The sequence below is a fragment of the Netta rufina genome (genome assembly GCF_964035555.1).
Source record: "Netta rufina genome assembly, chromosome: 29".
NCBI classification, from domain to species: Eukaryota; Metazoa; Chordata; class Aves; order Anseriformes; family Anatidae; genus Netta; species Netta rufina.
The window spans coordinates 2006964-2030910 of NC_140153.1; the positions used below are offsets into that span (position 1 = coordinate 2006964).

Here is a 23947-nt window from a genome sequence, read left to right on the forward strand (position 1 = left end):
GCCGCAGGAAGCGGAAGAGCCGGGAAGATGGCGGCGGCGGAGGCGGGGAGGGCTCGGAGCAGGCGGGGGATGGCGGCCGCTGCGGGGAGCCCTCGGCTGCCGGCCTGGTGCGGGGCGCTGCGGGGGCTGCTTCTCGCCGTGCTGGCGGCGGGTGAGGCTGCTGGGGAGACGGGGCCGAGCTGGGCTGAGCTGGGTTGGGTCCCCCCTCCCCTAAAGGGCTTTGGGGTTCCTGCTCCTCCCTCCTGGGATTTGGGGTCCCCCCCCGCGTCTCCATGTCCGGGATCTGGGGTCCCGTCCGTCCTCCCGTTCCCTCCCCGGGATCTGGGGTCCTATCCGCCTCCATCGTTTCTCCCCCCCCACTGGGGATTTGGGGTTCCCTCTACCCCCTGTCGTGTTCCCCTCCCCCCTAGGATCCGGGGTGACCCCTCGGGTCGTGTCACCCTCCTGCCCCCCCCCAAGGATCTGAGGTTCCTCTCCTTCCCCCTCCCACCCCAAGGATCTGACTCCCTGCCTAGAATCTGGGGTTTAGCCCCTGCCCCGGAATCTGGGGTCCCCCCCAGGAGGTGGGGCCCTGGCAGCCCCCAGCCGTTCCCTCCAAGCTGGGCAGGGTTGCATCTCCCCCCCTTTAGCTGGGGGGAGCACTTGGATGTGTTGGGGTCCCCCGGTTTGCACCTCGCTGACATTGGGCTTTGTCTTCTTCCCCAGGCTCCTGCCACGGGAACTCCGTGGAGAGGAAGATTTACATCCCCCTCAACAAGACGGCACCATGCGTTCGCCTCCTGAACGCCACTCACCAGATCGGCTGCCAGTGTGAGTACAGCCATGGAGCTGCTCCTTGGGGGGGGGGGGGGGCCGTGCACTGAGGAACAGGATACGATGCTGCTGGGTTGCCTCCTTCAGCACCATCTGTGTTCCTAGCACTGCTTGCTGCCTTTTCCAGTCCTACTCCAGTAATGCTGACCTGGTTCAGCTAAATTGAGGGGTAGAGACCTTAGGAAGTCTGTGTTTCCTCACCCTGGAAAACCCAGGACTAGGCAGAGCAACATTTTCAGCACATGCAGGTGGTCGTGTGCAGGGTAAAGCCAGTTCACCTCACAGGCTGCTCCTTGCCAAGCCAGCACCCCAGGTAGGAGGCAAAGCCATGAGCCCTGCTGAATTTACAGCGTCCTAGAGAAACAGGTAGGGAATGAATAACTGACAAAGTGGCATACGAAGGGCCTGGAGGGTTTGGTTTAGCTGCTTGTGCAGCGCTTGTTACCTTTGTCTGGGTTTTGTGCTGTGAAGATGCAGGAGGTAGGGCTGCTTGGCTGCTGAGAACAAGGAGGAAGATGAGGGAGCCCAATTCAAACAGCGCTCCTTACAGAAAGGACAACCTCTGAGTCAGGGATTTGTTAATTTGTGATTGAGTTTTGTTTCCTTAGCGAGCCACTCCCTGCAGCAGAGGCCGTCAGCTGCCACTGCAGGGCAGCACAGCTGCACTCAGTCCGCCTGATAGCACAGGGTGTGGGCTCCCTGGCTCTTCTGCCCTCTGATGTGAGCCTGGTGGTAGTGCAGACACCAGCACCCAATCCTGTCCCAGTGCTGTCCCAGCCGCGGGCAGTGAGTAGCAACAACTGTTTTCCCCAGCTGTGGGGGTTGTTTTTATCAGTAGAGACTTAGGAGAGGGCTTTGTTTTCTTGGGATGGGGTGAAATGACAGGTAGGTGGACCCGCCAGGCTGCTAGTCCCCTGTGCTGCCTTCTCTGTCACCTCATGCTCCTCTGGGCCTCAAGTGGAGCTGTCTTGGAGCTCTCCATTTTGGAATATGCAACCTTTGATGATGGTCAGCACAAAGCTGCTTCCGTGACTGTAGTCCTCAACTTGGGTCCTGTCTTCTCTGCACGATTTTCTGTCTCTGGGCCTCCGTTTCCTCCTGGGTCATGCCTGATTTCCTCCGGTCACAGGAGACTTGTAATGCTCAGATAGCTGAAGTTCCTTCAGTGCTTTAGCAGGCTTAAACAAAAGATGCTTTCAAGGCTTGGGTGCTTATTTCTGTTACTTCTTGAACTGTGCTGTTCACTTTTTTTTTCTTCTAAAAACCGTTCTGTCCTATTCCAGCGAAATGGTGCCACTTTACCACATTGCTTCCTCCCAGCCTCTTCTGACAGCTCTCTTAGCCATGCAGCCCTCCTGTTTTGGGGTTGTTGAGGTGTGAAGGGGTCACGGTGAGACACCAAGGGCGCTTTCTCTTTCTGCAGCCTCCATCAGCGGGGACACGGGAGTGATCCACGTGGTTGAGAAGGAGGAGGACCTCAACTGGGTGCTTGCTGATGGCCCGCACCCACCCTACATGATACTGCTGGACGGGAACCTTTTCAACAGGTCAGTCATCAGCACTTATCTTCCCCAGGAGTGCCCAGAAGACCAATTCTGGGACAAGCAATCTAATTTTTCAAGTGAGAGATGGCAAAATTGTCCCTGACTGCACTGCTCTGAAGCACAATGAGGGTGGAACGTGTATGTTTTCGTGGTGTTTTACTGCCTGGAATTATTTATTCATAAATAGATAGTTTGGTTGTGAGAAGAGCTCTTCTGCACTGTGTATTTTCTTACACCACGTTCATTGCTGTAGCTGTGCCTGTAGTTTATTAAACAAAGTGGCTAACATTTGTCGCATCTCCTGGGCAGAGCAGGAAAGAAGTGGTTGAAATTTTCTGTTTGTCGCTGTCTTATGTGCTTCAGAGAAGATGAGCAAAAGATGAATCAATGCATTGATTATTCTGATCATAAGCATAACCACGTGCTCATGTAGTATGTCAGCAGTGGCATTTCATGGATTGTAACCCTTCGTTAATGAATTCACAATTTCATTCCTTTCTCTGTTCCAGGAAGGTGCTGATGCAGCTGAAGGGAACCTCCCGAGTGTCAGGCCTTGCCGTGTCCATTGCCAAACCTAACCCTCCCCAGGGGTTCTCTCCTGGTTTGAAGTGCCCCAATGATGGGTTTGGTAAGGAAATGTGAAGTCTTTTTTCTTGCTGGGAGGAGGAGTTCCTTTACGTTGTAAGGTCAAAGCAGGGATTGTAGAGGCCATGTGAAATTGTAGCTTCACTTTTGTGTCAAAATTGTGCCCGAGATAACATGCTCGATAATTCCTTTTGAAGTAAGTGGTCTGATCTGGAACCTCATCAGTTCCGAGCAAGGGCTGGGACTGATGTTTGAGGGAAGACTGTTGGATAAGCTGGCTAAAACAGTGTTAAGTCACTAAGTGTTAAGCCTGGCCAAGGTTTGCTGCAACATCTTTTTCTTTCAGGTGTGAAACTTGTACTTTTTCCACACCTGTTCATTCCATTTCTGTAGATTGCATGGAGCATGTGTTAACCTCTCTCTTTGGGCCAGTTACTTTTTTCACTCCATTCTGCCTCCATGGATTCCCCAGGAGGTTTCAGTTAGGTTTTCATTTTGCTGTTTTTTCATGCAGCGAGTTTACTATCTTTCAATTTCTGGGGAGAAACTACCTTCTGTGGTTTGCACAAAACTTCCTTCTCAGCCGTGAAGGATGCAGTGTAAACTCCTGAGATACGATTGGTGTGCTGGCATTTGTTGTCTCTCTGCCTTGGTGTTGTTTGCACAGTATCTAGGTGTTAAAACAATTGGCACATTATGGATGCCTTAGGGGTACTTCCAGCACATGATGAGCTCAGAAAATGCCGGTTTGTATGTTCCTCCTTTTGAAGTATAATGTTTCTCTGTGTGCCTCCTCCGCTCTCTCAGCATGTGATAAATGCTCGCTGAGTGCTCCTGCCAGCCTCCTGGCATGTGATGGCTTCGAGCATGCACGTTTCTTACTCTCCCTGCGTGGCACAGTGCTCAGTCTCTGCCACTCTGCCGCATGCAGTGACCAGCTCCATCTCCAAGCTTTGTCAGCTGGTTCCCTAGCCCATAATGGTGCTCATTCAGTATTTGCTGCTATTTTCTCAGCAGGCCCTACCTTTCCTGCAGGCTGTTATTCTCTCACAGGCTCAGATTTGCCCATTTCTTTCTGTTTCCAGGTGTCTATTCCAAAGATTATGGCCCTCAATATGCGCACTGCAATACAACTGTGTGGAATCCTCTGGGGAGTGGGATTTCATATGAGGATTTTGACTTCCCTATTTTTCTACTTGAAGATGCCAACGAGACTCAAGTTATTAAGCAGGTACTTAACTTCCTCAACAAGTGGGAGAGGGGAACTGCCACCCAGCTCAGGAAGGGGGGCAGAAGTTGAGGTAACTCAGCTTAGAAGTCAAAATCTACAGTAAAAACTTCTGGTCCAATTTTATAGGCAACTCACCACGCTATTAGAAAAACGCTAAGTTTTGTGGTAATTTTTATTTCTGTCCAGTGTTATCAAGACCATAATGTCCCTCGTGATGGATCTGGCCCTGAGTACCCTCTATGTGCCATGCAGCTTTTTTCCCACATGCATGCTGTCACCAGCACTGTTACATGCATGAGACGCAACTCCATCCAAAACACGTTCAGCATTAACCCAGGTGAGCAGATTCGTCTCTCCTTGTCTTGATAAGTCTGGTGGTAAAATCCTAGAGAAATACAGTTTTGCAAAAGAGAGAAAATTATAAAGTTTCCTCAAAGGCTTGCTTCCTGGCTGAGCCTTTTCAAAATAAACAATTCAAGTGGGAAGGAATTTGGGGGTATGTTTGCTATCAGTTTGGAAAATATGTAGAGATGCTGGCTGAGAAAGACACCTACAACCTGCTACGTAGATCATTGAGAATGGCTCTGATATCACTACTGCAATAGGCTGTGTGTACCTGAATCGAAATCCTGGTCCTGGTGAATGTTTTGTTGGTGATTTCACTGGAGCCAAGACTTTCCCCCAGCTGGGCTGCTCTTGTGATAGTGCCACTGGTGAGCTTCAGCTGACCAGAGGGATCATTTCTCACTTACCTCTGCTGTAGTCTCAACTCAAGCAATGTTGCTTCTGCTTCCTAGAGACCGTATGTGATCCGCTTCTTGATTACAATGTGTGGAGCACCTTGCAACCTATCAATTCCTCTGGAAAAGTCGATCGTGAGAAGGAAGTTATCATTGTCGCTACACGAGTAGGTATCTCCTTAATATTGCTTTGCAGAGAGGGTGGCTGGAAGGATTCTGGGAAGATATGAGTTTTGGGTCTTATGAGAATATACTCCCCTTACATATTTTAATTTCTTCCCATGTTCCAGACCTTTTAGATCTGACTGGCTATCGTGTTTCTAGGAGCCTTTTAGTTAGTGGGTTTGCATATTGTTTCAATAAAAGGACATGTGGGTTTTGTTTCTGTCTGTATCCCTATGTGAGACTTTTTTCAGCATTTCTTTCGGTGATGGGAAGTCTTTACGGAACCAGACGAGTAGAAATAATTATGGTGTCTGACATGCTTTCCTAAAATACTTCACGTGCTTGAAACATGTTGAAGAGGGAGAGAGAGCATGGTTTGCTTGTCTATATTGATGGGAGAGACTGAATCACATGGAAATTTTGGTGTGTGTCAAGCAGTGAGTCAGTGTCAGAGCTGAGAAAGAAATTTACTTCCCTGTCTAGCAGTCTGTTTTACAGTCACTTTCCACCCTTCAGAGATACAAGTTCAAAACTCCTTTTTGTCACCAGCATGGAGGCACAGACTGCATGTTGGTGCTAACAGTGAAACTGCAGCACACCTGATAGCGATAGTTTTCAGGTCAGGGCTGAAGGGTGTTGGCAGTGCTCTGAGACCTCAGGACTACAAAAATTACTCATTTGGTATTTGAAGTTCCATTAGGCACGGTGCTTTGGTTCTTCCCTTATCAGTAGGGTGAGTGGGATAAGAGGAGTGACAGATTTGCTTTCCTGTTACAGTATTTGTCTGTTTGCAGAATTCTTAATGCCTGCTGTTCATGCTTGCAGATTGACAGCCATTCCTTCTTCTGGAACATTGCACCCGGGGCAGAGAGTGCCGTCTCCTCTTTTGTGACCCACTTGGCTGCTGCTGAAGCTCTTCATAAAGCATCAGATGTTCATTTGCTACAAAGAAATGTAATGTTCACCTTCTTCCAAGGGGTAAGAGCAGCAGCATCACTCCACCGTTTGGCTTGTTCCTAGATAGCAAATCAGCCCTTGGCTCCCTGCAAATGAACTTTTTCCTAGTCTTTGTGCAGTCGTTTATCTGCATCCCCACACCATAGTTCTCTCTGCACCCCCAGTGAGAACAGGATCTTAATTGCACTGGGATAACAACAGCAGATGGGGCTTCCAGTGGGGCAGTTCTGCCCCACGGTTCATTCTGGTCGAATAACTCAAACTTTGCTTTCCCTCCTGTCTCTTCCCAAGGTTCCTCTCTATCTGTCTGTTCTCTGCCTCCCCCATTCAGGATGAATTGCAATGGCTAGGCTTTAAATCCTGAAATGAAGCCCAGAAAAAGCTAGATTAAAAATATATGTGTTGACAGCAGCGAAATGTAGTTCATTTCTGAGAGCCCAGCACTGGAGCTGGCAGCTGTGGAAAAGCAGAACAAGCTTGTGGAGGAGGGACTGATGGCCAACAGCTGATGTTCCCCTGAAGGCATCTACATTGATGGCTTCTTTTGTGCAGCTTTGTGAAACTGGCTCCCACAGCCCCATGCTGTGGCCATGTGATTCCCTTCATTCACCCTCCCCAGCACATACATCCCTAGTCAGAATTTCCCTGGGGAGGCAAACATACAGCACGATGGAATGGACATTGTCTGTCGTGCTCCCAGGATGGAGGAGGAGTGATAAGACTTGGCTGTAAATTAGTCAAGAGGAAAGTCTGGTGGCTGGCTGACTTCACTGTCCTTTTCTGTCACGGAAATTCTCTTCTTCAGGGCATCTGTTCATGCCTAAGCAAAGCTCAGCCTCTTGCAATTCTGTTGACAGACTCGTTTCTGTCATCTTGCCTTCAATCCCACTTTTTCCAGAGAAACTGATATCCCTCCTTTCGGGAGAGATTCATGTATTTAATTCCTGGAATGGAGGATTGCCCTCTTCCCTGACCTCCTATTCTGCTCTCCCAAAAACAAAGAGGAAGGCGTGTGCCAGAGTGGAGGGTGGAGTAACGTCCCTCTGCTGTTACTTGCAGTACCTTGCGAGTTGTAGGTACTTGCATAAGCTCACTTTGTCTCTGTGCCCTTCTTGCTTGTGGCATCTAATAGCTGTCCCCTGAGTTTTTGCTGTTTGCCTTCCTTTTTGTCCTTTGCCACATCCCTGCTTCCAATACCTTTGTCCCTGGGTCCAGGCACAATGTAATATTTCCTTTGGTGTGTGCAAGGCTACGCAGACCTTCAGAAATACTTGGTGCAGTAGCTGGCCCTTGAATTCTTTTTTCTTTTTTTTTTTTTTTTTTTTTTTTTCCACCTCAGCTTCTCAAATAGTGCTGCTGTTTGTGCCAGGCAGCTATCCATGTGCTGTTCATGTGTGATTTATTTTTTTTCTGTTGCAGGAGACCTTTGATTATATTGGCAGTTCACGAATGGTGTATGATATGGAAAAAGACAAGTTTCCTCTCCGTTTGGACAACATACATTCATTTGTGGAGTTGAATCAGGTGAGAGAGAAGTTAGGGGACCTTTTAATTCCTTATTTTTCTGTGATAATTTAGCTGTAGTTTTCCTAGCCAGCCTTCTGCCACTTCTGTTGTTTTTTCCCTCATCTGGACTTCCCTGCTCCAGAAGATTCTGTGATGTCCTAGGATGTGCTTAAGATGGTGTTTTGTTTTGTTTTTCTCTTGCAGGTAGCTCTGAGGAATGGCTCCGTTTTATGGATGCATACAGACCCCGTCTCTTGGATGAATGAATCTGTCCAAACACAGGTGATTGAAAGCAATCTGTAGTTGCTCACCTACCCAAAATGCTGTGGGATCTTTGGCATGCTACAAATGATCAGGATGTTAAACTACCCAGAGAAATTGCACATTCAAAAGAAGAGCGGAACAGTGCTGTTTTCTCTTCTCGTTTCCAGGTTAGAAACCTGCTCGATATTCTGAGTAATAGCAGCGTGGGAGCAAATGTAACTTTGCAGGAAGCTGGATATTCGCAGCCTCTTCCCCCATCTTCCTTCCAGCGCTTCCTTCGGGCCCGGCACATCCCCGGAGTGGTCCTAACTGACCACCAGGCTGCCTTCCAGAACAGGTACTCCTCCGAGGTGGACAGCACAGGCTGGCCCTTGGCCAAAGGCAGCAGAGCCAGCAGAGGGCAGCCCGAGCTCCTGCAACGCCTCTGCCAGGAGCGTGCTGCCGAACATACATGTAGAGCGGCAGTCTGGGGGGAGCAGAGGAGCAAACGTGTGCCATGTAATTGAACAAGCGCAACATAATTATTCTGACAACCGAAAGAAATCCAGTTTTGTACAGAAAATGTTCCCCACAGCTGGCTGGGAGCCAGAGGTGAGCAAATGGCAACTGAGCGTGCCTAAGCCTCATCTGTTCTTCCAGAAGCTAGCTGCTTTTTTTTTTTTTTTTTTTAATATAGCTTTCTATTTGTGATGGCAGAAAGCCCCAGGCATTGGAAAAGGGCACTTTGATTCACCCCACATGACCCTAATACAGCGTGTTCCTTGGGGATCTCCTGTTCCTCTTCAATTTTGGAAATGGGGATGTGGGGTAGAGGACAGACATCCTCTTTTCACTTTCTCTTCTTGCCTCCCCGCTTCATCCAAACTCTTCAGATTATCTCCTTGCCTTCATCTTCTACCTTTCCTTACTGTTACTGAGAATCTGTGGCATAATAAAGGGGAAGTAGCTTCCCTTTTTTCCCTTTCAGCTCTGTCTGTGCTGCTTTGAAGGTGCAGGAAAAGCTGAGGTAAAGAAAAGCACACCTCCTGGGTGCGTGACCATCTTCAGAATGGGGGGATCAGTCCCACATTGTCTAGGAATATCAGATGCGTAGCCCATGCAGTGGGCTTTCAGCCCAATTCCCAGTGCAGCTGTGTGTGCTACAGACACTTGGGTGTAAATCTCTCGTAGAGTTCACTTGGAATTCTTCACTGCCTTCAAGATAAGGCATTAATAAAATCCACTAGCATGATGTGCGTTAAAAGCTCTCTTCCCATGAGACCTTCTGCACGGGCTGTCCTTGCCTCAGTTTCTCTACCCATTTAATAGATTGGGCAGTTGCCCACTGGAAAGCTAATCACAGCTTGTAAATTGCTTGGAGATCCTCAGATGGGAGAAGCTGTGGAAGGGCCAAGTTAATTATAAAGCCTCATTAAATGGTTTAAGGAGCGTGTGGCAGGGCAGTGCTTTGGCAGGGCTATATCTCTGCTCCCAGGAGACTGCTCCCACTGTTTGCTTTAGGCACACTCTGAATTGAATTCCATGCCCTGTGGTTTCTTTCTGCCCCTCCCCAACCTCTGTTTGCCTTCTTCTTTTCAGATACTACCAGAGCATGTACGACACTCCAGAGAACATCCGGATGCAATACCCTGAGGGGCTTAGCCCCGAGGAGACCTTGGAGTATGTCACAGACACAGCCAAGGTTCCTACTCTGCATTTTCTTTAGCTGCTGTATCTGGGATGGGTGGGGCTTTGGGTGGGGACAGATCACAAGGGGGATCACGGGGAGAGGGGGAAAGCTGTTTTCAAAGAAGACAGAAAGAAATGAGAGTACTTCGTACAGTTACAACGGCAAAAGGCACTCAGATGCTAGCACGATGCAAGCATTTCAATGGACGTGTAGGTTCTGGCGTGCTCTTCCTTGTTTTGCTGTGTCTGCCTATCTTGATTAACACCGAGCGCTCTTCCTTTGCAGTCCCTGGCAGAAGTTGCCACAGTGGTCGCCCGTGCTCTCTACCGGCTTGCAGGGGGAGCCAACAACACCTCTGCTATTCAGGCAGATCCAAAAACGGTACGAGCAGATGGAATTGAGTCCCTGGCATCTATGATGAGCCCTCACGTACTTCCCTTCTGTCTCTGTTTATATGTGTTTACACAGCATGCTGTCCTGTCTGTTTCCAGGAGGGCTTTGCCTCTCCCCCCTTCTCCCATTCCCCACCATGGCTGAATGAAAAACTTTTCACCTTTCTCTAGTTCCTTGCCTCTCAGTCTCAAGTCAGACATTAAGCTCCGTGAGCCTTCTACAAGCAGAGCTCCTTTATCCTTGTTTCACAAAGCAGAAGAGGAAATAGGTGAAATGGCAATCGGTGCCACAGGGATCAGCTAAGGAGTCAACAGATCTGGAATCAAACCCAGCTTTCACAGCTCAGCCCTGTATTATATAAAGTTGTGACTCCTTTCCTGTGCTCTTGCTTCTTGGAGTGGAAATAATTTTGAGAGGTGTAGCTATTAAGATGCTTTGCTCTCTCCTCTTTGTATAAACCAGTTTCCATCTCTTTTCAGGTTACTCGAATGCTGTATGGGTTTCTGATTAAAATGAACAATTCCTGGTTTCAGTCCATCATTAAGCCTGACCTTAAAGGGATTCTTGGTAAGAGCAACACAGGGAAGAACATGGGGATGGGTTTGACCCCATATGTTACCTAGCAGCTTTCTAAAGCTCCACAGTAACGCTGTCTGCTTCTGGCAATCTCCCCGTCAATCCCATTTCTCTGACTCTTCCAGGTGACGTTCCCCAGCACTACGTCGCTGTTTCCAGCCCTGTGAACACCACTTACCTTGTGCAGTATGTTCTGGCCAACCTCACAGGCACTGTTGTTAACCTCACCAAGGAAGAGTGTTTGAACCCTGATAAAGCACCAAACACTGAGAAAGAAGTAAGTGCCGTCAGAGTGGGGTGGGACAAGAACACATCTGTTGTCTAGTTTGCTGGTTTTCTGCCTTTGAGGGAAGGTAGTTAGGAATGCTTTCCACTTCCCATAATCACACATAGGAGAATTCATTCAACTCCTTCAATAAGGAAGCATTTTGAAGCCCAAGGGCAGAGGACTATGTGAAAGGATCCCCTTGCAGTGAGAACCCTCTGTAAAACCCTCTATCTCTTTCCAACGAGAGGCAAGATTCCAGAACAAGGGCATAGTCTGGTTATTTGCTAGTGCTCTGCTGGTTCTTACTGCCCTGTTTTCATTGCAGCTGTATGATTATGCCTGGGTGCAGGGTTCTCTGGACCCTAACTCGACAACTCGAGTCCCCTACTGTGTTCGGTCAACTGTTCACCTAACCAAAGCACTCTCTCCTGCCTTTGAGCTGAGGCAATGGGGATCTACAGAATATTCCACATGGACAGAGAGTCGGTGGAAGGAGATCCGTGCACGGATATTTCTGGTAGCCAGCAAGGAGCTAGAGGTGAGTTTGTGCTTGTTTGAAAATGAAAGAGGGAAAAAAAATGTGACTAGGCCAAATCCAAAGGTCTTTGAATAACATCTGACAGCTGGAGAAACAGTTCAGTTTGTTAGATCGTGTGCCCTTATCGTAGGTGAGCTTCCCAGCTAAGAAGCCAGGCTCTGGGCCTTGCAAATGGGACATCCCAGAGTGTATCACTGGTGATAACCCTGCCACCTCCAGCCAGTTCGGGGGTAATAATCTAGTTGCTGAGGCTGAGACAGAACAGAATAATCAAGAAGCCCATGAGCAGGCTGAGGTCTGTGAATAAAAGATTCAAGTAATGGGAGTCTCAGTCCTCTCCCCATGTACAGGAGGCCAGACCAGTGAATCAGCCTTGCTGCTGTTTGAATCCCCTCTTGCCAGAACAGAAACAACCTTTGTAAAAGCCTTCACAAGTGAAAACTGTGTTGGTTCAGTGTCTCAGATTCAAAGCAGCCTTTAGCTGGATGTGATGCAGCTGAAGTGCCAGCAAAATAAGTGTTAAATGTGTGGTCCCTTTGGGCCTGGCTGCCCTCTGGTTAGCTGTTAATGATGTTGTGTGCCCTGCCAGGACAGTTCCGGAGCGCACAGCCTTCTTGTCATCATTTCCAGCAGTAAACCACCCAAAGGCCATGCAAGCCCAGGCAATTGTTGCATCTTTCTGATGGTTATTTGCACTACAAGTAACTTATTTGTGTGGCACTGGACCTTTGTAGCTCTGTCAGGCAAGCATAGTGTCCTGCCTGTGTCTCTTGCCCTGTGTCACAACCTGGTGGGTAGTGGTACCGTTGAGATGCACATTTTGAGCCCAGCCATCCTTGAAGTGCTGATGGAAAATGTGTAGAGGGAGCTGGAGCAGCACAGGAGTGCCTGGCCAGTGGATGGAGGCTCTTCTGTGATAACCAAGGGAAATTGGAAACAGTAATCCTACGTGCAAGAAGGGTTGACAGCAAGGAACCCAGTGAGGCCTTAGACTGGTCAGGCACTTAAGCTCTGGGAAACACGATGAGCAGGAGGTAATCTCAGTTATGCAAAGGTTATTGACAGATGTTGATTCTGCCAGGAGCTGTGCTTGTTGAAGGCATTTACAGTTCCTTACTGGGGGATATGACAGTTCATTCAGGAGTAGCCAAAGCATCTAAATTTGTCTAAGTTTGCTAAAATTCTTTGCAAACTATGTGGACTACTCCAGTGACTTTGACACGTGATATATTCTCTGTTATCAGTCATAGCTTTCTTGCCTTTTCTCTAAACATTTGTGTGCACTATTGATAACTGCAGAGAAAGCTGATTTGATCCTGCTTGGCAGTCACTGTTCCTTTTGTCTAAGACTGTAAGGTCCTCAGGGTTTGTTTTTATTTTACTGTGCATAGTGCCTCAGGAGTGAGAGCTGGTCTCTGTGACAGGGACCCCACTGGGTACAAATTCTGTGAGATGCTGCAGGTCTGTCTTTGTTATGACAATGCTAAGTATTTCTCATCCCTTCCTAGATAATCACTTTGGTTGTGGGCATTGCCATTCTGGTCTTCTCCCTCCTCGCCACACATTTTATCAACGCCAAAGCGGATGTACTTTTTAGCATCCCTCGGGACCCTGGGGCTGTGGCTTACTGAAGATGCTCTCAGGGTTTGAGAAGTCTTAGTCCTTGGATTGCAATTGTCGAAGACGAAACTACACTGGAATGCCCCTCTCCCTGGGCAGGGACACAAATGGTTCGCTCCAGAGCTTCCACGCTTGGGTTCTGGGGACTGAGCCCCAACACGTAAGAGACTTTCCCAGAAAACTGTGCCGACCAAGCCCAAAAGAAATCGTGACTGAGAAGTTCCCAAAGCCTTTTGTTTTTAATTTGTCCTTACATCTGAGCAACTTGAGATGATTGGTCCTGAGTGCCACCGAGACGACAACGTGATGGATATGTTCCCTGAAGGAGGGCAAGGGTGGAAAGGGTAAAGGTGTTTTCTCTGGGATATGTGTGGACCAGCAGATTTCCGTGGTGTCTGATAGCACGGGTTGCCTGTTCATGTCCAACAGTTGCTGTGAATCTGTGTATATACTACAATGCAGGGAGGGCAAGGTGTGTTTAACAGATGATTAGATGTAAAATGTCCTTTTTTTAATGGTGCAATATTTTCTGGGTTTTGTATATATATAAATAGTTCCGTTTAATTAAAAAAATCTCCGCTTACAAATTAACCCATTGCCTGCATTGTCTTCAGTTGCTGCCAAAAGGACCAAAACTGCTGGGTGTTGCAATGTGTTGGGAGGAACAGCATTTGTCTGATTTGGTTTTTGACTCTCAAAATTCTTTCTACAACTGGATGAACGAAAACCACAGAGCCCTCTGGCAGGACAGGGAGTTAACTCACCACTTCTCAGACCGTAAGCTCTCCAAGGCAAGGATGGTTGGACACTCCATACGGTGCCTTGATCTTGATTGATCTCTAGGTGCTGGTATAATAAATATCTTTTCTAAATTGCATGCTCACACATTGTTCCCTTTGATGCTGTTGCTTAGCACGCAGCAAGACTGGGCTCTGAGGGCCAGCAGTCACGACTGACCAGGCTCTCAGATATTCCCAGTTGTTCCTTTTATATGAAAATTCACCTGTTCTTCGGCAGTCTCGATTCAGAGATGCGATAGTGCTGTTGTCCAAAGCAAGGAGCTCAAAAACAGGTAGAGAGGATTAATCACAGAAATCAGAGCTGACTAGCACTAAAGCAGGCATCATTTTCCCTTCCCTAGAGGACCATGATGCCTTATTGTGTTTAAGTCTTTTCTCAACTAGACATAAACGCTGGAGTTTTAAAGTAATTCAGACCTTGTACTTTCGGTGCTTCCCTGAGGGGAGACTTTTTCCACTTGCTAATACATCTTACTATCAGGAAACTGTTCCTGATACTTGGTGGAATGCTTCTGTGCCTGATTTATTTTCATTTCTTCTAGCAATGCCAAAGAAACTCATATCTCAGTTTAAAGGGAGGTATCTTTTCTTTATAATAAGGATTTTCATGGCCTCTAACTCCTAATCTTTGGGCAGAAAAATATCAGTTCTCTCAAATTCTCCAAGTAGGCTATTTCTGTGCTTGAAAGTGCTTTGGGTGAGATAGAGGACCACAAAACAACACGTGATCTGACAATTTTTTGAAATATGTTTTTCGCTTCATAAGGTAAGTTTGTTTTATTTTCTTCATGAATCAAAATGCAAATGCGTAGTTGTGGGTGTAGCAGAGCCATGTGAAGAGGCGGTGGGCTCAGAGATGGCTAATCAGCAACGTGGGTCTATATACACAAGGTTCTTGATAATTTTAAAATTATAAATGCTTCTTTAACATACTTCCCTCTCCTTTCAAATCTAGATTCTGTGCTTGCGGCTTTTTTTTTTCTACTGAAGGCTTCTGGTTGGAATTATTATTTATTTTTTTCCCTCTCCTTGCTCATTTTCCCCGTACAAACAGAAATAAACCCTTCTACCACTCCCAGCCCCATTTTCCACTCCCAGCTTTTTGTTCAGAGCTGCTCTCTGGCGAGGCGAACAAACAGCTGCCTCCGTTGTCTGTGCCTACGCCGCTCCTCGGATGGCCAACAGGTCTCCCCTGTGGACAGTGCAATGAGCAACCCTCCTATCAGTGGCTGACAAGAGGAAGGGAGAAGCAAGGGGGCTAGGCTGGCAGGCGCTGCAGCAGAGACACATTTTCCCTACCGCTGCCAATGCTGGAGAACACCAAAAGTCTTCGCTTGACTGTCAGCCCAAAATTTACCCTGAGCTGGGGATTTGCGTGTCCTTCAAACTCCTGGTGCCAGCAGTGTCGCTGAGCGGAGGGGTAGAAGGAGAGGCAGTAGCCATCAGTGTTTCCAGCCCTCCTCATTGTGTTTTGCCATGGTCAGTAAATTCATTTTGCTCAGCTGGCTTTTGATGATCAGGCTTGCGCTGCTCGGATCTGAGCCTTCCCTCCTCTGGGGAATTGGGCCTGAGTGTAGGATGAAAGGGGGTGGGGAAGAAATAGGATTGCTGGATTCATCTGGGAAGTAAACGAGCTACAAGAGTGAGTCACTCTCCCCATGTTTCTCTTCCCTGTCCTTCCCCTCACAGTGCCCGTTCTCACTGGTGACACCAAGTCAGCTCCTGCCCTGTTTGACAGGGGCGAGGGGATGCTCTTGAGACCTCGAGGTGAACAGTACTTGAAACACAAAGATGTTTTGTTGAAGTAGAGCTAATGTTGGTGAAAGGAGCTGCTTTGTGCGTCGTGGAGAATGAAATCGCATTTTATACAGAAACAGCACCATGCAAAAAGGTCTTATGTTCACCTGCATCCTTCTCCAGATCATAAATGGGGCAAGCCGGGAGGAACTGGGATCTCTGACCTATTCAGTCATTTATTCTCACTCCTGATCTTCAAACAAAGAGCTGACAGTGGATTTGGGAGTGCTCATTTCCCTCCGCTGGGACCGGGAAGGCCTTTGCTGCTTTTGTGTATGGCTACTAAACCGCTGCCCCTTAGGGAATTGCTGTCTGCTGGTTTAAGCCCGGAGACGGTGTCTCAGCCCTGAAAAGGTTCACTCTTAAGCCATCCTTTCCATGCCTTCAGTCTGAGCGCAGTTATCCACAGTAGATGCATTTTCTCACTTTAAAAATGAAACAGCCCTGGCCCCCTGTTTTTGTCTTCCTTTATAAGGTACGGTAGCAGCCTTTGGGGCTGGGTTGCCCATCGCTAGTTCCTCCTGCCCGCCCTGATGTAACAGCAGCTGTCCTCAGCTGCACGAGCCTTAAAGTTGATAACTCCCCTGATACGCTTTTCTCCATCACTCCAGAGATTATGTGCATTAATTAGAGCATCCCTAATGCTAATAAGCAACGGGGAATAAGTGTTTCCTCAGGACGTGGAAAGTAGTTGGAGTGTTGCCTTAAATGCAGATTTTTCTTTGCAACAGCAACGAAATTACTGAGTTTTGAGGTGCAACTGCGTGCGTTTTGACGGGTGCTGAATCAGGTGGAGTCTTGGTGGCAGCCTTTTCCAGGCAGTGATGGCAGAAGAACCATCCTTTCCCCCATCCTTTCCCTCTCCCCCTTTCGTGCTGGCTGCTGTGCTTCAGATGGCCGCACAAGGCGACAGCGCAAAGCTGGCGGTGTGGCCTTCTTTGAGGTAGGCTGATGCAAGCAGGATAATTCCCCTTGTTCAAAGCCTGCTTTCTGTGATAATTAGATAAGTTTGCATGGGAAATTATGCAAAGCATATGGAAAGCAAACAACTTGTCTGGTCATCTTTTGAAGCGAAGACTTTGGGCTGCCTCTTGGTCTAGGGAAGGGAGCAAACACCGTGTGTCTGATGTAGCTGGTCCAGGAGGACATAGTCCGGTGGGGAAATGATTCACAGGAACACTCCAGAAATAGCTGTTTTCTGGCTTTGACAGACTTCTTCTAGCAAATGACTTACGATACTCTCCCAGCTGACTAGCAGAGCCAGCAGAGGGGACAAAAGCTCACTCCGGTGCAGCTGCTGCATACCAATCAAGTTCAGGTACTGGGGAAAATGCTTTCTTCTGCCTCTCAGACTTCGGCTTGTTGCTCCAAAGCACGAGGACTTGACTTTCTTCCAGTACTACATTTTGAGGTTGTTTTACATCATTCCTGGTCTGACCTGTTCTTCCTGATGCTTTTAGATGCTGGGTAGCTTTGAGTTCTGTCCAAGCGCTTGGCATCCTTGGCATTTTTTAGGCACTGAGTTCAGCAGATCACTTTTTCTGCTGGTTTAGTGGGATGGGGAGCCTGCAAACTTGCTCCTTTGCTCAACGCTTGACCAAAGGAACAGGAGAAAAAGGAGAAAGCAGCTGAGCAGCCCAAGAGCAAACTCACCCGCAAGGGATGGAGCCTGGGAGAAGCAAGTTCTGTGGCCTTCTGCCAGGGGAAAAAGAAGTGATGCAACTTCTAGCAAGTGTTGCCGAATTGCTCTTCAAAATAAACAGGCTGACGCCGGTGAGGGCTGGGGCAGCTGCTCCCAGGGGCAATTGCCTGTCTGCACCTTGTGCTCTTCTGTTGAAGGTGAAGGCTGCAGCTCTGTGCCTCATCCCACCTCTCCCCCCTGCATCCAGCCCTGCTGGGCCTGGTGGTGGCAAGACAGCCCTGGAGAAGACAGAGGACAATGGAACCAGCTCTCCTGTTGTGCTTGGAGAGCAGCAATTTGCTGCCCATCATTTTGCTACGAAGCGCTGAGCCAGGAACAGAAACACAGGCAGCTCTGCCTCACTCTTCTCCTGCCAGTCCTCGACTGTCCTCCAAAATCTGCTTCGTCCCTTTGTCTTGCCCAGCTCAGAAGTCCTGTCCGTACTGATATCCCCACACAGACTCCCCATCCAACTCCAACGCTGCCTCTGGTACTGAGATTGGTCAATAATCCAGGCAGCAATCTGAAGAAGCTCTCCCCACACCATCTCCAGCTACATCAAAGCCCAGACCGGGGTTTTTTTGGGCAGCCCCTCGCTCCTCTTGCTGAGGAGGGCAGCTGGCACATGCTGTCTCTGCCGCAGAGCCCCCAGGCATCTTGCTGAGACACTCCCCCACCACGCACACACACAATTTGCAAGCATCAATTTCCTCTCCTCCCTCCCCATGCAACTCTACCAGGGATTTCTGCACAAAAAGAAGATGCCACTGACTCTCTTGACCTCTGAACTCAGCTGCCTCCCAGGAGGCAGAGGGCTGGGGCTGAGCCCAGAGAGGAGGGTTTGCAGCTGCCCTTGTGCCCGGAGGGGGGAGACATATGGGGGTGACAGTCAATGAGACAAGGAGAAAGGAGAGGAAATGTGTGTTTTCTTAGCGCCCGGCCTCCCAGCTCCTGGGAACTTTATGGCTCTGGAATATTAAGAGGCAGGAAAGTTAATTAATACCCAGAACAAAGCCAGGGCTGTTTGGCTTCTGGGAGAAGGAAGTAGTGGAGACAGGAAGAAAAAAAATTGGTGTCTTCCCATATAATTTTTCTACGTTTTATCAGCAACTAAAATAGAGATGAAGCTGATATGAGGATGAAGGGTATGATTTTGGGGACCAAAGAAAGAGGCTTTCTGACAAAGGGCAGGAAAGTTTGCTCTGGTGGGAGATGAGCGAGCTGTAGGAACCGCTACCACTGCCTTATTCAAGCTGGGGACTGAACCTGGGACTTCGCAGAGAGCCCATGGTATCGTTCTCTCCATCACTTCTCCAGGAAGTCACCATTTCTCTTACTTAAGCTGAAACTTCTGCTCTCCACATTGCATCCTTCCTCTCCTGGCTGCCCAGCTTCTGCTGCCTCGCCTCTTCCCAGCGCTGGAGCCCAGCATCTGCGCTTTGGGCACCAGCGGCTGCTGCTGGCCGGCATCAAGCTCCCCGCAGATGGCCCTGCTGGGGATGTCATTCCCCTCTTTGCTTGCCCATGATGGCCAGCATTGCAGTGGGGTTGGGTTCAGCTCCCAGTTCAGCTATTGCCAGCTTTGACACCTTGCTCAGCATTTAGAGTTACCGAGGCATTGTTCTATGCACAGCTTTGAGGTATATTTGGGCAGCCAGACTCTGTTTTCACAAGTGGTAGTGGCTTAGGTGGGGACCAGTGAAGGGAGAGTGGTTAGCCTTAACTCCCAGATAAATAGGTAGAGAAAATCTGCCACCCACTTGCTTTGTGAACAAGTTCTACCTCTCTGCCTGCCTTTGAAATTGCTCCAGATCTCTCTGGAGTGGGCCTGAGCCCATCCTTTGCCTACACAGACTGGTCCGTGGACCACTAAAGGGGCTGTGGATGTAGCGGAGCCTTTATGTGATGCTGCTGCTGTCTAAAGGACACGTCTGGGACTGCTAAGGAATCATTTCATACAAGAAGGCAACCTGGGAAAGTGTTTGCTTGGACAAAAATAAGCAGGTGGGAAATGCAAACGAGAACCCTCTGTCTGCACATCCCTCACCCCTTCGTGCAAGGATCACGGGGTGCGGTATGGTGATGGTGGGGGCTGCCTGTCCTTGCCCAGGACACTCAGATGTGGTGGTGGAGGCAGGTGGGCAGCATGATCTGGCTCTAAAGCTCGGGGAAACTGATGCAAAGAGACTGCACGGTCTTTTTTCCTGAGTCAATGAAAGCTGTAAGAGAACCCAGGGGTCCTGTGTCACTGCCTCGTGTTCTATCCAGCAGCCTGCAGTGACTCTCCAGGGCTTCTGCTGCCACAGTGGTTGACAACTGCTTTCTGTGTTGTACCCACGAGCAGCAGTGAGTCCAGCTGAAGGAGCGAAGGCAGCTTAGCTCAGGACAACCATCACAGCAAGCAGAGGTCGTTGGCTGGTGCCCAGCAGGCATCTGAGTCTAACATGTGTTTAAAATCGGGGTCTGAATGCTACAAATAGCAGTGCCGTTATTGCCAGGCTGGATCATGCCCAGGGTCCATATCTGCTGTTGTCCTTGTCTCTGACAGAGACCAGCAACTGCTGCTCCTGGGAAAGGCACAAAAGCACCTGGAGTGACCTCGCATCCCAGCTCCCAACCGTGCAAGACCTGGGCACCTGATCCCCATGCTCAGTACCGTTGAAGCAGTCCACCCCAGCTCTGCTCAGCCTCGTCCTCTCTCTGTGTGCAGCAAGAAGGCCCAGTCAGATTTTCCTACTGCAAGCCTGGGCCTCTGTCCGTCTGCCTGTCCATCAACCAGCCAGTTGTGTGCATACCTGGAGAAAAATGCTGGGGCTGGAGGAAACGGGAGGTAGTTTGGAGAGATGGTGCTAGGAGGAGATGATGGTGCTAGGAGGAGATTTTGCCACCACCTTCTGTTTAGTGACTCAAGCTTGCTCCTTCACAGCCTGCCCTGTGCTCCTGGGGCCCTGTCCTTTTATCTCCGTGCTTTGTCCAGCCTCTTTCACCTGCCTGTCCAGCCCGTACGTGGTGCGATTACTCGGAGGAAGCAGAGGATGAGGCAGGGACGGAGGATGCTGCTTAGGACCTACAGCGCTGTGCTACCCAGGTGATCTTTCCCCAGCGCCAGCACAGTTCTAGCAGCGAGGTTTCTGGGGCTAATCAAGATCGACATACAAACAGAGCAGCATCTCTGCATCTCGGAGCCAGCAGAAAGGGAGAAGCAGATGGGCTAGAGGAGGCAGGGAGCTGCTGCTAAATGGATTGATGGAGAGGCCTTTAAGAGAGATGGATTGGAGAGGGAGCCGCTGGAGGAAAGGGCCGGGGCGGCCACGCTGCGAATGGGGCAGGGGCCCAGGGAGATGATGGGAAGGGAGAAAGGCCTGCAGATAACAGATGGATGGACACAAAGACTGGAAGGGAAGAGAGGGACAGATGGACAGGCAATAGAGAGAGTCAGGAGAAGAGAGGGATCTGAACGTAATTAGATTGGATCCGATTATGACAGACTCGATTAGAGCAATATTATGATCAGGAGCTTCTGTCGCTATTTGGCTTTTAGGGGGGAACAAAGCCAGAGAGCACGTGTGGAAGGGGGACAAGCAGAGGCAAAGGGAACTGGGAAGGATGAAAGGAAAGGGGCTCCTTGTGAAAGCTGTCAGTGGTGGTGGTGACAGATTGTCTAGTTATCGAGCACCGGGGCCGTCTGTCACCGACCGCTCACAAAACCTGCACTCAATAAAAGCCAGGGAGACAAAGGCGAGGAGAGGAGAGGGGCTATCGGAGCCGAGAGCTTCTGTCACGAGCCAGGCAAGCGTGCCCAGGGCGTGGGGTGTGCTGTGCAGAGCAGGGCCCTGCTGTTATTAGCTGGGCGCATGCACAAGGAAACACGGGGGTGCACACAAACACGTGTGCTGAGAGGTGCTGGGCTGTTCCCTGCCACCCATGCTCACACGTGCCCTGCAGCCCAAGTTTACACACTCACTTGTGCACACACAGCTCGCACAGCCAACCTGTGTGCACCTGCAGTGGTGTGCTCTGCCACGCTCAGCCAAAAAAGGTTTTGAGCCCGGTGTTGGGAGGGCGGCATCACCCCGAGCGATGGCTCCTGTGCTGCTCAGGTGTTCCTGGGGTGCTGCTTCCCACCGAGTGCCTGCGAGCTGCCTGGAGCATCACCCAGCGGTGTCACGGTGTGGTCGGCGAGGCCGTGCACTGACTGCATGGAGCAGCCCGAGCCCTGCAGCAGTTGGATGTAACAGAGCGCTGCAGCCTCTACGACCCATGCGTGTACGCACCTGGAAGAAGTATAATGGCACCAAACTGTCACTCCAGGTGCTGGAGGGCCTCTTCTGTAGGGGATGGCCCAAAAACACCGGAGAAGGCTTTGCTGTGAGTGAGCAGCTGGGTCATGGCAGGAGCACGGGGGAGCTCAGCAGAGCTGTCTGAGTTTTGTTCTGCAGAGGGTCCCTGCTGGACGGGCAGGACGTGGTCCCACCATGTGCATGAAGATGCCAGTCCTCAGGGGCAGAAGTGGACATGTCCCAGCAGCAATGCTCTTTCCAGCATCCGTGAGTCGTGGCAGGGATCTCCCTCTCGCTCTCCCACCCCTCGTGCAGCCCCTCTCTGTAAAAAAGTCCACAAAACTCTGGCTGGGTCTGCTCCAGCAGCCCAAGGGTTAAAGCTGCCTGTTTTCCCTGACAAGCAGAGGCCAGCATGGTCCCCGGTGGCTTTGTACAATATGTCGCCTCATCTCCTGCCAAATGCTGCCTCTTGGAGCCTCTTTTCATACCTCGCCGTGCCCTCCCTGCACGCAGCCAGGAGGCCGGGAGCGGCATCCCCCGCGGGGGTCCCCGGCCGTGCCTCCTCCCACAGCTCATCCCCAAAACCCCTGGCTCGAGGTGGGCAAAGCCCGGAGGGCTCCATCCACTGGGGTGGGAGCTCTCCAGGACCCACCTCGACCTCACCCTCGCAGGTCAAGGCGAAGCTGGCGAGAGGTTTTTGAAAGTTGGCTGCGCTCCCGCTGCCATTCACCAGCTTCGTTTGCTGCTTGAATGCCGTGTTGAAAGGGAGGCCCAGGAATTCGGAGGGAAGGAGGGCTGTCTGCAGGCTCCGGCTTGTGGGCTCCTGCGATTAAGAAACCCGGTTGGTTTTGGTGAGGGATACCAGTTTCTGCCGGTCAGGAAGTTGGGAAATTGAGAAGGGAAGAACAAAGCCACAGGGTCTCTTGTTCTCCCTCCCCCAAATCTCATCGGTTTTTGGCCAGCCTTAGGATACCTGAAGCTCCCGAGTTCTTGCTGAGGAGGCAGGGAAGGAGGCAGCAGCCAAACTCCCGGGGACCACAGCTGCTCACGTGGGCTCTGAGCAAGGGAAGGTCGCAGCGGAGGGGGGAACTTTGGCTTGGATTGCAGGAGAAATGTCTTGAGGTTCTCGCTGTGCCGTCACCCTCCCATGAGACCCGTGGCCATGGCTTCATCTTGGCGCGGCGGGGAGGAGCAGCCCTGCTGGTGCTCATCTTGCCCCCCACGAGCCCCTGCGAGCACAAGAGCTGCGTCCTGCCTGCAGGCACATCTCACAGACGAGGAGCAGCCGAGCTGAGGGACATCCCCAGGTGAAGTCCTCCCTGCCGACAGCGAAGGGGCCTTTGCGATCTCAGCTCTTATCTGCGGAAGGAGGAAGGCTGGGAGTCAGCTGAGGGCAGAGTTAAGGTGATGGCAGGCTGGGGCGGGGATCATCTGCTGTGCTTGTGTCACTGGGGCCATGCAGAGGGCTGTCCTGGTTGATGTCCCCCACCTCGGGGCTGAGCCAGGCAGCCCGTGTCCTTTGCAAGGGCAGGATGCATCTGCCCGAGCCTGGAGAGAAAAACTTGAGTGGGAGCCTGCTGAAAGGAGCAGGAACCTGCCCGCTCGCCTGGACGCTGCGGTGGCCACGAGGCCGGCACAGCCTGGGCCTGGCATCCCTGTGGGGAGGCTCCAGCAGCCAGCTTCGCTCCTTCCCTCCCCTCCTCCCCGAGCCCAGCCCGGCAGGATGCCCGGAGCAGCCCAGCATCAGCTGCAGCGAGAGGTGGGGCCCTGCTGGCGTCCTGGCAGGGGGAGAGGAGCTGGCCCTGGGGGTGGGCAGGCGAGACGGAGCAGAGGAGGGAGCAAGAAATAAATGCGAACAGCCCGTCGGGCTCTCGGGGGAGACGGGGGCCCAGGCGGAGCGCTGCTGCGCGTGCGGAGAGAGGAGGGGGACGCAGGGGGATGTGGGGCTGGTGAGTGGTGCCCGTGCCCCTGTGGACGTGCGTGTGCTGCTCGTTTGCACGTGCAAGAGGGGTGATTTGCGCGTGTCGCGTGTGAGAAGCGTGCGCTGGGTGCGGGATGTGCGTTGCATCCAGCGCCTTCTCCAGGCGTGCTGCGCCTCGCGCACGCGTTCGTCTCGGGGCGGATGTGGCTACTGCCACGAGCTCATTAGGCGAATATTGTTTTATAATCGGTGCCATAGCAATGGTGAGGCAGGCTCCTCGCTGCCACCTGATCCCTCTGCCTCGTCCGCCGCACGCCCTGCAAAACTCCGAGACCATCTGCTGATCCGTGCCACGGGCTGGAGCCCGCCCAGGTGCCGATGCCCATCACCTGGTCTTCGCCCGCCGTGCGGAGAGGGGAGGCAGCCCCCGGGGACTGGGAGCAGGGCAAGAATCCAGCACCTGGGGGAGGGATGGAGGGGGTGACGGCGGGATGCTCCAGCAAGCAAACTGCAGGGAGGTCTGGGAGGATGCACACAAGCACGTATGTATGTGTGGGACAGGGGATGCACAGGTTTCTGAGACGGGAGGTTACTGGTAA

The 23947-nt window shown here is 50.8% G+C and overlaps 1 protein-coding gene across 1 annotated transcript; it reads left to right on the forward strand.

The window, feature by feature from the left end:
- Positions 1-28: 28 nt before the first annotated feature.
- Positions 29-13443, forward strand: NCSTN (nicastrin). The gene is made up of 17 exons (XM_084302962.1): positions 29-151; positions 706-810; positions 2237-2360; positions 2867-2985; positions 4028-4173; positions 4360-4510; positions 4971-5080; positions 5904-6056; positions 7455-7559; positions 7746-7823; positions 7973-8142; positions 9384-9486; positions 9760-9855; positions 10347-10434; positions 10569-10720; positions 11037-11249; positions 12758-13443. Exons 1-17 carry the CDS (start codon positions 70-72, stop codon positions 12878-12880), a joined length of 2118 nt encoding a protein of 705 aa, XP_084159088.1. The 5' UTR covers positions 29-69; the 3' UTR covers positions 12881-13443.
- The last annotated feature ends 10504 nt before the right edge of the window (positions 13444-23947 follow it).